The sequence below is a fragment of the Haemorhous mexicanus genome, chromosome 6 (assembly GCF_027477595.1).
Source record: "Haemorhous mexicanus isolate bHaeMex1 chromosome 6, bHaeMex1.pri, whole genome shotgun sequence".
Classification (NCBI taxonomy): domain Eukaryota; kingdom Metazoa; phylum Chordata; class Aves; order Passeriformes; family Fringillidae; genus Haemorhous; species Haemorhous mexicanus.
Window position 1 is genome coordinate 59,735,481 of NC_082346.1, and position 15,461 is coordinate 59,750,941.

Below are 15,461 nucleotides of genomic sequence, written 5' to 3' on the forward strand. Positions count from 1 at the left end.
GTGGCCTTAGAAGTCCCTGGGAAGGACTCCTGTGACTCACATTTGGAGTAGTTAAATGGATGATGTGTGTCAGATGGGAATTTGGTTCCAAAGTTGACACCCAAAACACAGTTTTGGAGTAGGTGGTTTTTTAGTGAAAAGATTTCTGCAGCTGAGATGATTGATGATGAGCAAGCTGAGTGTCCTCATCGGATTAGGAGGTGATAAAATACATTAGCCAAAACCCCAAGGGGCTGGATTGGATGGTTGATAACATAAGGAGATATTCTCAATTAGAGAACACAGCCCAGCAGCTGTTACAGACAGTTGGCCCAGTTGAAATGGCAATGGAGTCACAAATGCTCCTCCCAGAAGGCTGGATCTCCAGGATCCAACATGTGCTTTATTCACACAATAAATAAATCCAAACTGGATTACATGCCCCATTCACAATTTCTAATCACCTCTCTGTTCCTTGAGTGCTGAAGTTACTTCTGGCAGAGCAGATACTCATCCAGGAGTAGGAGGGTATCCAAAGTATTCATTATGGAGCATAAATACAGTTAAAAGAAAAATGAAATTAAAGGCAGCCTGCAATCAATTGAGTTTAGAAAACTGAATTTCTTAATTGCCCAAACGTAATTCAAGGCAGTTAGTCTTTCACATAACTTCTGTCAAAGATGTTGCTGAGTCTGAGGCAGAGCTTTGCACATTAACAATTGTGCATTAATTGTTGGCAGTTTTATAAGTATGAAGGTACCAGCTTGACCCAACAGTAGTTAGTGCATATGTGATTTATACATATATACATACACACGCACCATACATACACTACACATGTTATATCATATATTCATTTAGCATTTGTTTAATTGCTATTTCCTACAAAGTGCTTTATGGAAGAGGCTTTTGAAGCTTCCAATATTGTCTTTCTATTTTGGAAGATTAGACATGAAATATGAATGTTGAATATATCTCTTGGTTTTTTGGCCTTAAGTAAAGCGTCAGATTGAATAGGCTTCAAGATTTACAGTGAAACTTACTTGAATGAATTACTCTTTGGAAATAATACATTTCAATGTCAGCTAAAATGAAATATTTCTCTTTGTTTTATACATAAGAGATGTTATTGTTACCTGTGCTTAGGGAAAAAAAATGACAGCACAAACTTTCTCCAGACTTTGAAATAAATGCTGTATTTTTGTATTATTTGTATAACTGCTAAATTGTGCATGTAATTTAGAGAAGATGAAGTGTGGGTGGAGGTGGAGGTCAGTCTGTAAACTCTTCTGTTCAAGGGTTGTTTGGGCAGTAAAAAGTGCAGTGTAAGCTGTGCCACTGGGACAAACTTAAACTACTGGGTGTAAAAAGGGCCCCCCAAGTTTAAATTCCAGGTTTTTAACTTCTTCCCTCGCCTTAATCCTGGAAATGAATGGTGATTCTTTAATAAAAACAGAATTAATGCATCTCTGTTTGACCAATGCAACAGGATTTGGTCCTACGAGAAAAACAGCCTGCTTTTTTCTCCCTCCTTTGAAAGTTGTAAGCTTTCAAAGTCGAGGTTAACCAAGTAAAATATACTGAATATTTTAAGAATAACTATGGAACTAGTCTGAAGTTCTCTCTCTCTTTTTTTTTTTTTTTTTTTTAATGTAGATATTGTTTCTGTGGTGTTGGACCCTCGTGCAGTAGTCCACTGACCACAGTCCATTGTGTCAGGAATGTTGGAAGGGACTTCCCAGTTTATTGGAAAAGTTGGTTGCTCAGAGTGTCTCCCAGTCATAAATCCTAAAGCAAATAAGTAGATATACATTTGGATGGAAATAAGGATGATACTCGGTTCTTTGTCTTGTGTAAATGCAAAATGCAGAAATCAAAATGGGAAAATTCCACTTCCCTCTGTGGTATTAGTCATCGTGGGAGCTTGAATGCAAATATAGAGCTTCAATTTATTAAGGATTTGGGGATCTGAAACACATTCCAACAGGATTTGAAAAGTATACAAGAACTGTGCCAAACAGATTACATCTAGAAATATCAGATGTATGTTACTCTTCAAATGCTGGGAAAAGGGAGGGAAGGTGCAAAAGAAGGAGAAACAGAGGTGCAAAAGAGACAAATGTTTTTCTGGTATGGAAAACTCCAGAAACTCCAGTCTTTTACTGTTTGATAATATAATTAGCCAGTGTTTTGACTAGACTGATTTGATAATGATGCATAGAAAAGGGCAATTTAATCTTGGCACAGTAACTAGGAATGTTTGCCTCATTGCTTTCTATGTCTTAATTTCTACTTTAAATTAAATGTCTTCAGCTTTTGAATGTTTTATATTAGAAACCTTCCTTTACAAACCTTCTATTTTCAGCCACTAGTTAATTTAATGCACAAGTTAGTTATATCATGGGATTGCAGTAGATCAAGACCATATTTTTGTTCTCTTTCTGCATCTCTAAACTCCCAAACCATTTGTGCATTGAGAAGGACATACACATTTCTCATCCCTTCTCAGATGTTTCTATTAACTTTCTGATGGTCCTTGTGCTCTTATTCCCTAAATATTTGTATTTCCATTTATTTGTATGTCATCTATCTTGCGTGACAGGAAAAAACAACACTGCACCAACACTTGCTTTAGGAAAATATCTGTTGATTGGAAAGGAAATTAACCCTGTATGCAAAGGCATGTGCCTTGTGGTCCATATTTCCCTTGATCAGGAAGGTGATGTGCCCACAGTTGTTTAATTCCATGTTCAGTCAGTGAGACTTCTTGTAAATAACAAAATATCCAGAGTTATGTTTGAAGGATAATAAGAGGTGGAGAGTATTGTACTGGAGGAAGTTACTCAGCTCCTGTTTGGTGCATGAGAGTAGCAATAGGCAGATTTTTCTGAGTTTCCCACTGTGATTGCATTCTGATGTTTCTCTCAAGCATCTCTTAATATTGAGGGTTCTTAAAGTAGGTGTGCCCCCATTTTGGCAAGAATAAATCCTCTGCTTGGATTTAATAGAAGGCTGTTCCCTGGGCAACTTTAGGAAGACTCCACAGGGTGGGTGTAGTTCCATCTGTGACTCCTCTTCCACTTCCTTTTATCTTCTTGAGGTCAAAAGAGTCTCCAATTTACTTCAAACTGGTGAAGCATTGAACCACTCCTTTTGTAATAAACTTGCTGTTTCCACTTTGGATTCTACAGAACCCTTTTGTGGCTTTGAAAGACCGAGTTTGAACAAAGTAATTTATCCACCTAGTGAGTGCCAAACTCAATTTAGGCTGACGAGGACAAAAGCACTGGAGGGACAGGAGAGTTTGATCTTGTATTCTGTTATCTGAGGCCTGAAAAATTACATAGAAAGATTTTAAGCAGATGCAGAAATTGCTGTATAGCCTTCAGTGCTAACCAGCAGGATATTTCAGATCAAATAATGCTTTTTATTCCTTTCCAGGGAATCAGTAGCCTCTTCAGCTCCTTAAAAGTGGTGCGCCTTCTGCGGCTGGGTCGGGTGGCCAGGAAGCTGGACCATTACCTGGAATACGGTGCTGCTGTGCTGGTGCTCTTGGTGTGTGTGTTTGGGCTGGTGGCCCACTGGCTGGCCTGCATCTGGTACAGCATTGGGGACTACGAAGTGATCGATGAACTGACCAACACCATCAAAACAGACAGCTGGCTCTACCAGCTGGCCCTGAGCATCGGGACCCCATATCGCTACAACACCACGGGCTCGGGCCAGTGGGAAGGAGGGCCCAGCAAAGACTCCTTGTACATATCCTCCCTCTACTTTACCATGACAAGCCTTACAACCATAGGATTTGGGAACATAGCACCTACCACTGATGGGGAGAAGATTTTTTCGGTGGCCATGATGATGGTTGGCTGTAAGTAAAATCTGATTTTCTTGTGTTTAAGGGTGGTTCTGTGGCTGGTACCATACTTGTAGAGGACACAGTCTCAAGCTATGCCAGGGAAGGTATAGGTTGGATATTAGGAAAAAAATTTTCACCAACAGAAAAATAAAGTACTGGAACGCTCTTCCCAGGGAGGTGGTAGAATCACCATCTCTGAAAGTGTTTGAAAAAAGTCTGGACATGGCACTTGGTGCTATGGTCCAGTTGAGATGTTAGGGCATAGTTTGGACTCGATGATCTTAGAGGTCTCTTTCAACCTCATTATTCCGTGTGTGATTCTTTGTGATTCTTGTATAGTGCACTTGCTTAAAGCTTTCTTGACATCCTAAAAACACCTGTGTTGCCTGTAAATAATCATGAAATGAACTTGGAATTCTTGAAAACAGGTATTGAAATTATGTAGTTGCTGTACCTTTTAAATTGCTGGCAAGGCTAACTGGTCTGGGTACATAAGTGTGCCCAATGGCAAGTTGATACTTGGGGCCTCATCTTTACACTTTAAAGATGGCTTTTATCCTGTTTGTAAAGTCTTTGCTAGAATTTGGTTAAAAGTTACTAAGTGTATTTGAATTCAGGTAGTCTTGAGTTTTGCTTATAAACTTACACAAGCCTGGAATTGTTTGATGGGGTTTTATCCAATTCTTGAAACATTTAGTGATTCCATAAATTGACTGTTTACTTTATGGCAGTGCTTTGAGATATAAATCCTACTTTATCTTCTGAATATGGTGGCCTTTGTCACCAGCAAAGCTGGAAGGGAAGGAACTGATGAGACAATGTATTGCACCTTTTTTTCTTCCTGCTGTTTCACAGCTCTGCTGAAATAGTCCAAAATCAGGAGTGGTAAGGCACAACTCTCATTTCGTGTGCTGCCAAGGTTCCATCACTGAGGGACTCTACAGATAACCAGAAATCTTCAAAATATAGTAGAGACAACTTAAAATGTTAATACCATTTGGAGAATTATTTTTCTGTTAAATCAATACTCGTGGCATTTCTGTGGTGTTTTCTATTTCCTGAGCACCATGCAAACACTAAGCAGTTATGTAACAAGAGAGCAAACAAAACCTTTTGATAATAAGATCTGCATAATCTCTCTGATAATTATCTCAGCTAACTCTTAGAGCTCATCTCTGAGAAATACTGAACTATAAAAAGGAAGTTTTTTTGCCACAGTCTTTCTAGATCTTTAGAAGATTAAAGACATTTGTTTGGAGATTTTAAAATGCTTTTTAAAAAGAGAGGTTGCAATTTTAGGAGTCTTGCAGTGTGGTGCAATGAAATTTCTGCTGAACACCATTGTTACATGATGGGTTGATGTGTTGCAAAACATTTCCAAGTCCATAAAAAGCAAATCCCCAGGCCACAGCATTAGTGAGCTATTGCAGATAGGTAACCAAAAGCCCATAGGAGCTGATATGCTGTTTGTTGACACTGATTTGTGGTATTTACAGAACCTGGGGACTTGGAGAATAAAGTGGATATAGAACATTTTTATACATTGTAATATTTGTTTCCCATGTTGGTTTTTTTTTTGTGTTTTAAAATTTTGTTTGTTTGTTTTGTTTTGTGTGTGGGTTTGTGGGTTTTGTTTGTTTGTTTTGTTTTGTGTGGGGGTTTTTGGGTGTTTTTTGTTTCTTTGTTTGTTTGTTTTTGTGGGGACCTCTGTTGTCCCGTTGAGGGGGATTTGACAGAAAAAGCTAAGTCGTAAATGACTTAGGGTGTGATGAGAGCCACTCATGATGAATGCCACTACTACTATTTGTGATGATAACAAGAAAAAAATACATGCATGGCCTCAGCAGGTGAACAGGAAGGGGAGATTGTAACCTGCTTTGTGTCAGTTCTAGGTGGGTTGCTTCCTTGCTTTTTCATCTCTGAAAATCATATTAAAATGGGGAATACAAAGTAGCAGGATCAAAGTAGACACTGACAACAACCTGTATATGTGGCACTGGCTAATAATTTCCATAAGTGTTACCTACAAAATTACTAAATGTTCACATCAAATTTATAAGTGGCAACTGTGAATTTAGCAGTTGGGAAATTGTGTGTAGGATTATAGGCTTTTAGACAAAGTCAAAAGAAGAATGTAAAATTTAAGAAGTGTGGCAAAAGGAATACTGAGTTGCTTATTGCATCAAAATAATAACACCAAAATAAATGTGCCTTCCCTTGTGGAGTGAAAAGCACTGTGGCAGGCAGGAAGGCTACAGACAGGAGAAACCTTTTTGGTTTAATTACAAGTAAATTTACAAATAAAAGTGCTCAATTACCATCAAATAGTGAATCTTCTGCAACAACATCAGTGCAGAGTTAAAGATTCCTAATCCATGCACATCAGTGTGATGAGTGCTCCTGACTGAAATCCAAACCGTGATTGATCTTTTTCCACTGGTTAGAAAATAAACCAGCTTTGGAACAGGCACTGGTCATGGGCTTAATATTTGCAATATTTGTGCAGAGAGATCAGACCTGCAGGATTGTATAGACATGCTTTTCAGAGCCAGCTGCTGAAAGCCTGGCACTCTGAGCTCCAAAATGAAACAGGGAGGCACAACAAACAGTTGATGGAAAATACAATTTCCCAGGAATTCAGTGTCCACTGAGCTTGGGAGAAGGATTTGGCCTCATAAAAAGGTGTAACTAAGAACTGAGTTATTTTCAAACCAAGATGATTTAGTTTCTCTTTTGAAACAGCATTTTGAGATAAACATTGAGTAAAATTCAATTACAGTTCAGTCAATAAATATGTCTGCTCCACAAACACGCTCCTGTTATAAGCAGAGAGAGGCTGTGAAATACCTTTGGTAGTTCTCCTGAAGAAGTTTGCTAATACCAATAGCTGTTATTGGCAGTGTTTTTTTTCTAACAGACTATGCCAAATAAATGTTTTAAACTTAGCACTGGAATCAGAGATAGTAATTCATCACAATCCCAGCTGCCTACTCATGCAAACTGCAGATAGGAAAGGAAATCTTGCCAGCCTTGTCAGCGAGCTGCAGCTTGTTCTGAAAGCCCCAAGTTTCCTATTCATGCTGGCAAAGTTATCAGGACCTGGGAGGAGTATTTGGAGAGATTTGCAAATCCTTCTGGTGGGAAGGATTGCAGGATGGTGTTCTTGTTAAAAATAGGCAGATTCAGATTCTGTAGGTGCTGATGAAGCATTGCTTGGTGCGGGGCAGAGGCGGGGGAAGCCCTGATGGATGGGGAGCTTTTCAGCTGGATTGGCAGCTTGTCACTTGCTTGTTCACTGAGGACAGATTGAGTGGGATACTTAAGCTGAAATACATCACCTGTCTTGCAGGAAAGAGCTTTGAATAACTTAACCTCATCTTGTGGAGTTTGCTTCAGATTTCTTTTTGCCTCACTTGGTTTATCTTGGTGTCCAGTGCTGTTCAGCAATATTTTTTTCCGTTGCTTCTTGACACTTGAAAAGCTAAAAATAGCCAACAAAGCATCCTATGACAAGCGAGCAAGGTTTTTACAAGGGTTGTTGTTTAAATACCTATTGTGCATTTGCTGCCTAGAGTTGCTGAATATGCATTGAAAATCTGATTTTTGTAGTGCCTTTTGTGTTGATCTAGGTCATTTCATCCCCTCTCTGTGCAGAGCAGAACAAATAGGTAGGTCTGTCAGATCCTTCGAATGCACCAGGAATCATTTATCATTCAGGAAGGACCTTTGTTGTAAACCCCCCATTATCTTCTGTCAGCTCAGAGCCTCCAAACGAAATCTCAGCCTGTGCTGCTGTGTGTTGCTCTACTTCTGTCCACAAGCAGCTCTAAGGCTCCTGCAGCACAGCCATAGATGCAGATGTAAAACTGACTGGGGGTTGTGTCTTTCGCAAAAAAACCACCAAAAAACCCCAAGAAACGAACAACAACAGCCCCCCTCAAAAAACCCCAAAAAACCCCAAACACCAAAAAAACCACAATTCGTACCATGAAAGAGAGCAGAAAGAAATTTTTGGTGCATATCACTGTCCTGCAACTCAGCCCAGCCAGGCCTTTAGCAAGCAGAAAACAAAAAGGGAGAAATCATTTTGGAGAAGGTGGCAATGTGGTTGGGTGAAATAGCTTGAAAAGTTCAGGAGAGATGGGTTTTTTAAGGAACAAGTGTCAATGTTTAAACAACAGTACAGTCATATGCTTTCTTCCTTCCTGTACTTTTGCTGTGAGAACAGCAGCCAGCTTCCCAGAGTCCTTGTTTAGGCAGGGATAGAGTTAATTTTCTTCCCAGTAGCTGGTACAGTGCTGTGTGTTGGATTTGGAATGAGAATAATGTTGATAGAACACTGAGGTTTCAGCTGTTGCCGGGCAGTGCTTTCAGGAAGTCAAGGACTTTTCAGCTCCTCATTCCCTGCCAGCGAAGAGGCTGGGGGGCACAGGGAGCCACCAGGGGACACAGCTGGGACAGTGACCCAAACTGGCCAAAGGGACATTGCACACCATATGGCATCATGTTAAACTATAAAACTGGGGGAGCTGGAGGGTGACTGGTCAGCAGGCAGTGAGCAATAGCATTGTGCATCACTTGTTTTTTCTATTCTTTTATCATTATTATTATTTTTTTCCCACTTCCTTTTCTGTCCTGCGAAGCTGTGCTCATCTCAGCCCATGAGTTTTGCCTTTTTTCCTGATTCTTTCTCCATTCCAGTGGGGGAGAGGGAGTGAGCAGGTGGCTGGGGGAGTTTTAGCTGCCTGCTAGGTGGAAGCATAGCACCCAGCCTGGGGCTCAGAGGGTCTCTGACACATTTCATGCTGCTGGTGTAATCTGGAGTAATGGGTTTGGGCCTGTCCATGTGCACCAGTGAAATGGCTCTGTGTGGCACAGAGCAGATTGCAGCATCAGTCTGGCCCCATAAATACAGCAATTACAGGAGTTATTTGTCCAGCTGAGTGGATCTGGCATGTATACTCAGGCAGTTGGAGAAATCCAGTATATTCCACTGGTCACTGAAATGATCCGATGATCTGTGCAGCAAGAGAAGGGCAGAGTGAGACATTGAAGGCAGGGTGTCAGTGAGCATTGAATAATTCACTCTTTCTCAGGCTGTGAAAAACTCAGAAGAATCTCTCAGTTATCCATTGGTCCCCAGAATTGCTGAGCAAAGGGTGCTTTGTTGTTCTTCCTTTAGGGAAATACTTTTATCTATATACATAATTACTTTGGCTCGTATTTACTCCAGTTTTATGGGGAGATGTTTGTGGGAGAGATGTTATTTTTCAGTTACTGGTTTTAATTTATAGTGAAAACAGGCCTGGCAATTCACATCGGTTTTGCATATGAGCAGAAGAATTTGTTGTAGTGATTGTACAGGAAACCTCCTCTGGAAAATGGGAGTAATTTCTAGATTTGTCTTTCCAGGAGTTTCTAGTTTAATGGCTCAAAATACTAGCTTCTTGTTTTCCTCTTAAAATACCCAGGTTCATGATTTTCAGCTTTGAAAAGGTGACAGATGTAATTGCTGTCGCTTGGACCCCAAGTTATTATTGTTCATGGGAGAGATGATGAAGGAGAGTAAGAGTGGGTTCTTCTTGATATCTCAGAATCACAGAATGCTTCGGGTTCGAAGGGGCTTTAAAGATCATCCAGTACCAACCTCCCTGCCATGGGCTGGGACATATTTCACCAGAAGGTGTCTGCTAGACGCATAAATATGGATATCATTGATATCTTGGTTATCTCTATTAAACACATAGATGTCCTGCCCTCCTCCTAATTTTATTAAACAGAGAGAATAGAGGACACAGTCTCAAGCTACGTCAGGCATAGGTTGGGTATTAGGAAAAAATTTTTCACCAAAAGAATAATAAAGTACTGGAACACTCTTCCCAGGGAGATGGTAGAATCACCATCTGTGGATATGTTTAAAGAAAGTCTGGACATGCACTTGGTGCTATAATCTAGTTGAGGTGTTAGGGCATAGGTTGGACTCAATGATCTTAGAGGTCTCTTCCAGCCTCATTATTCTGTGATTCTGTGACTTGCTCTATCCTTTTTAAAACTGGTCAGATGCTCTCAGCTGAGCCACCTCTGGCCCTAAACTCTCCTGTATTTGGCAAACAGCACTGAGAGGCTGCTGACTGCTCATGGCACCCCCCTTGCTGCTGCTCAGCTCTTTCAGAGCTGTGACGTGGGGTGCCAGGGGCTGTCAGTCAAGCCTCCATTGATCTGTCAAACCAAATTCATGGTTGAAGTGGCTTCTCTCATTGTTCCAGCAGCGTTCGGCAGCTCCCTGCCAATATTTGGTAGTTAGCCACTTGAATGCCATTTGGATGAATCATGGAAGTTTATCCAGCAAATTTGTTCAGCAGTGGCTGAGCCCACGCGCTGACACAACACTGTATCATTGTAGGGAAGCGCTTGTCTGGCAGCCTCCCAGACAAGCAATCCCAAGAGCCCATAGGATTTAATTTTTGATCCTGAGGAAAGTGTGTAAGATAGCACCTTCCAGCAAAAATCACTGCCAACAAGGTAGATTAAATTGTATTTTTCCTAGCAACAGATACTAATATGAGAAGGTTTTACACCTGTAGGAATTCATGGGCTGGAGTGTTTAGCTATGGTTGAAAGATCTGCCCTTAAGGGTGTCCTACAAGATTCCGTTCTCTGGAAGAGCAGTTTCTTTTCCTGAGCAGGTCTGGGATGTGGGAGAGACGTGGCTCTGCATCAAGGAGCTGCAGAAGGATTTGTTTGACCTCTTCAGCAGTAGAGGACTGATGCCATTTTTGTGCTGTTCTTAAAGTTTCTTAAAATGGGGGCCAATGAGGGGAATGTCTCTTCCAACAATATAGCCCTGCTAGCAAGCTCTTAATTGTTTCTTAGAATCACAAAATGATAAAATGATTTGGGTTGGAAGGCACCTTAAAGATCATCTGGGTGCCAACCCCTGGCATGGGCAGGGACACTTTCTACCAGGTTGCTCAGGGTTCCATCCCTGGCCTTGAACACTTCCAGGAATGGCATATTCACAATTTCACTGTGCAACCTGTTCTGCTACAAACAGATGTAATCCTCAAGCAATGAGAAAGGTGATAAGTTCTTCAACATCCAAATCAGGAGAGAATAAAACTGTACATTCACATTTACCCATTAGTGCAAAAAGAAGAAAGTGGCACAGAAAGTTACAAGAAGTTGCCTTGCAAGGGAAAATTTCCCCTCTTGAGTGCCATTGAAAAAGCATTTTGACACTTTTGGATTGCTGAACCATAGCCCAAGTGCCATTAGCTCTACAAAGAAAGGATATCAGGGTCTTTCTGTGATATCTTTTAGCTGTTACCAATCTTACTTATGTCTCACAGCTGGGGCAGATGAAGTGTTTTTAGCCAGGTTATTGGTGTCAGTGTAGCAGTTGAACTTGGCAATCTCAATATTCTCTGTGCAGCTGCATGGAAAAGCCTTAAGAGTATAATCACATCTCAATGGCCTACAGTAAAAAAATCAAATTACTCTTAGGGAGTAAAAGATGTAGCATCATCCACTTTTTAATGGGACTTGAGTGTAAGAGTGAGATTGTAAAATCATTGTTTAAGTTGGAGAAGAGTTGTAATGTCATTGAGCCAAACCGTTACCATGGGGTAAGCTGCCAAGCCCACCACTAAACCATGTCCTCAAGTACTACATCTACACCTCTTTTAAATATCTCTGGGGATGGTGACTCTACCCCTGCCCTGGGCAGCCTGTTCTGGTGCTTGACACTCTTTCTATGGAGAAATTGTTCCTAATATCCAATCTAAATCCCCCCTGGTGCAACTTGAGGCTGTTTCCTCATGTCACTTGCTGCCTGGGAGAAGATGCTACCACCCTCTGGCTACACCCTCCTTCCAGGGAGTTGTAGAGAGCAACGAGATCCCTCCCATCTTTCTTCAGGCTAAACACCCCCAGCTCCCTCAGCTGCTCCTCATCAGATCTGTGCTCCAGACCCTTCCCCAGCTCTGTTTCCCCTCTCAGGACATGCTCCAGCACCTGGTTTTATCCACCAGATTGGGGCCTTATGTGCCTTGTTTTGCTATAATTCTGTCAGAGCAGAAGATTTTTAGATGTTCAGGTTCTAGTTTATTGCAAAAACATGTGTCTTTATATAAAGAGCTTTAAAACTGTAAAACAGCCTCCTTGGGAAGCTTTATGGGATTTTTTTTGTCAAGGTTATAGCTTGCATGTGTTTATATAAGGTTTACTTTTATTGTCATTGGCTTGATGTGTTTAAAGGAAATTATGGTATCAAGAGAGATAGGACAGTGAGTGGGAGAGGTAACAATGAAGAAGGAAATGTTATTTTATGCTACTGAGCTATATTATTTAAAACAACTGAAAATTGTTATTGAATAAATGATACGTAAATGTTGAAAATGAACCTTTATGCTCACACACAGAGTGCAAGCAATCACCTGAGATGGTCCCAGAGGGATTATCAAGTAGTCCTGGATTACTCAAAACAACTGTATCTCTCAGGAAACAGAAAGTTTTAATTAGCCCAGCTAGATCAGCAAATATATCTGACTGGCTAAGAACATAACACAGCTCAGTTTTATAGCACATTGTGCTAGAGGGATAAACAAATCTGAGATAAAAGATAACCCCCAGGGTGTCACACTGCTTGGATGGAAGGGGCTCGGGAGCCCCTTTGTGTTTGCCTGTTCTGAAGCTTCAGAGAGCCAAGTGAGTGATCTGAGTCTGTGTCTGCACAGAGATCCTTGGTTAATTTGTGTACCCAGGAGATAATACCTCTATGTGATTGGCATTTAGAAGGGAGAGTTACCCAAGTAAGTCAGGCCAGTGAACAGGTAAGTATTGCCTGGTATCAGTGGAGATGTGCTCCTCACTGGGCCCTGCCTTCCATGGAAAACCAGGTATTTTCTCTTAAATCTCGTTAATATTGTCCCAGTTTTGCTTGCAGATAATTGCTGTGTTTTATCAACTGGAGTGGAAGTTAGGATGAGCAGTTCAGCGAGAAGACAAGTTGTTTTAACATGTGTCCTGTTGCAGAAAATTTGAATCATGCCACTGAATCAGGCCTTAAAATACCATTTTTCATGTCCAGCAATAGATTTCCATGCCTAAATTTTGTTAGGCTGACTTTCAGAACTAAAAATCCGTGTGACATTGTCACACATCCAGAGACGCTGACAGAGCCGGGGGTTTTGTGTTGTTTTTGTAAAATATACAAAAAGCCCCAGTCTCTGGGAGGTTTCATTATCACAGTACTGCCTGTGGTGCTGTAACACGTTTGGTGGTACTGGGGGATGTCAGGTAATTGGATGAAAGATGACAGATACCAGTTCTTGCTTTCTAGTTGCTTCTTTTCTGTAGGTCTGAACTCTAGTGCAATGTCATGTTCCTCTTGAACATTCTGAGCACTGAGGACTCAGCCTGTGTGTCTCTCATCCTCATTCATCTTTCCTGTGGCTTTTTCTACAAGAACTTTGGTAGAACCAGGAAATATAAGCATATTCTGTGTAGGAGTATGACTGTGGGTTCCTCCTTAAAGACCTTAACTCCTTTCCCTTTCGTTTTGGAGGAAGGACAGGAGAGCATCCAAACTGGCATCTCTCCCCTGGGTAGCTGCTATGCATCCCTGCAAGTGCTGAGTCAAATTCAATTGTGTTTCAGTAGGAATATTTTGGTCATGAATGATTAAGACTAATTTTCTTCCACTGGCCAGCAGCCAGCATGGATTTGTCAAGATGAGTTCATGGCAAATTAATCAGATTTCTCTCTTTGACAAGAAAACTGCCTAGAGAATAAAAGGAATTGAGCAGATACAATATATCTGAACTTTTTAGAAGTCTTTCTGACAGGTTTTACTTAGTGGCCTTACAGCAAATGTGTGAAAGATGATCTCAACACAGTCATAACAAAGTTGCTGATAACTGATTGAACAGTCTCTCTCAAAATATAATCAAGGGCTTCGCTGTCAAACTTGGAGGGAATTGCCAGCGAGATTTTTGGCCCTGCGTGTGATTCTGCTCAACACTTTCATTAGCAGAGATGAGTGACAGAACAGAGAGAGCACATTGGGAGAGTTCTGGGAAGGGTTACAAGCAGTTCAGATGACAGCATCAGAATCCATAATCATCCCAATCAATTGGAAAGGCGTCCCCAAATCAGCAAGGTGAATGTCAAGAGAGGGAAATGCAGTGCACCACGTGCAAAGAGGGCAAATCAAATGCCTAAGCACAGTCTAGCACAGTCTATGGAATAACTGGGTCTGCTGCTGTGAGGCTGGAGAGGATTTTGGAGGATATTGGAGGAGAAAAGGGATAGGTGACTGCAGACTGAATGTAGCAACACAGCAGTGGGGTAAAACCTGTAAATTTCACTCCAGAAAGTATCAGGAGCAGTGCTACAAAGAAGCTGAAAAGGTATTTATTCTGCTGGGACTAGGACTGGGTAGACACCTTTTTCCTTTCTTTTTTAGCACTTTAAAGAAGCTGTAGACCAGCTGGAGGGAGAGGAGATCATAAAAATGTGTTACAAGGCAGGATCTCAAGGGAACATTTGGAAGAACTGACTTTGGCTTAAGCTGATGGAAGCTTAAGGGGAGCATGAAGATTGATTTCTACCATGGAAAGAGTGTGCTTGAAAGAGAAAAAAATATTGATCTTCTGTGTTTCCTGGAGGGCAGTCAGGTCACTTAGGAGGGAACAAAAGAGTGATGTTGGAAACAGGGATTCAAACACCAGTCCACCAAAAATTTTACAGCTTGGGCAGAACTTTGCTGATCATGGGCAGAGACAGCACCAGATTTGGTAGACTCCAGTTCATTGGTGAGCATTGCTACAGGTAATCCTTGCTCCTCCCTCGGGATTGCACTCCCTTGAGGTCCCTCCCAAGCCTACAAATCTCTGATGCTGGAGGGAGAGTAAGGCACAGCTACAAATCCCTGTCTTGTCTTAGCAAGGCCAAGCTGGCAAAGCTCACTTTTTCTAGGTGGTTGACCATCCCTAAATATCTGGTGATTAATTTCAGTACAGGAGTCCTGACTTTTTTTGGCTTTAAAAATTTTTGTAGCTGAAATATAGTTCTGAGCTAAAAGTTCTTGCCTCTGGGTTTTCATAATGACTTTTTCATTAATAAACATCTACACTAAAGAAAGAAAAAATTATATAAGACATTTTGTTCCTGCCTTCCTTTTTTTTTTTTTTTTTTTTGTCTTTCTTTCTTTAAAGTTTGGGGTATTTTAAATGCTGCATCTTTTGGTATAACATGCTGGAAGTATAGTAGAAGGATGGAAGTAAAATTTTCCTTGAAGTCTGAGGAACCAAAAAAGAGAAATTTGGGAGCAATTTTTTTACTTTCAGCCATTTCTCTCTTTTTCCAGGAGAAACTAAGCAAGTAGGTAAAAAGAAGACCAACAGATAGAAAAAGATATTTTTAAAAAGTTGAAAGATTAGTAGTAAGCTTTTATCTTACTTTGTCTACATTTTTGTTGCATAACAACATGAAGGATTTTCTAATAGAGCAGAATATTTAATTTCTTCCAAAGTGTCTCATGAAAATTAAAACACATCTCAAAGCTCCATTGTGAAGTGTAATCAGAATTGAAATAGGATGAAGTTGATGGAAAAGGGTTTAT

General features: G+C 40.8%; 1 protein-coding gene across 1 annotated transcript in view; it reads left to right on the plus strand.

Annotated features, from left to right (window-relative positions):
- The window catches only part of KCNH5 (potassium voltage-gated channel subfamily H member 5), a 149,404-nt gene that overhangs the window by 55,302 nt on the left and 78,641 nt on the right, over positions 1 to 15,461 (plus strand). The window contains exon 7 of the mRNA XM_059848193.1: positions 3,421 to 3,850. Coding sequence (XP_059704176.1) covers positions 3,421 to 3,850 — 430 coding nt within the window. The remainder of the gene's footprint in view (positions 1 to 3,420; positions 3,851 to 15,461) is intronic.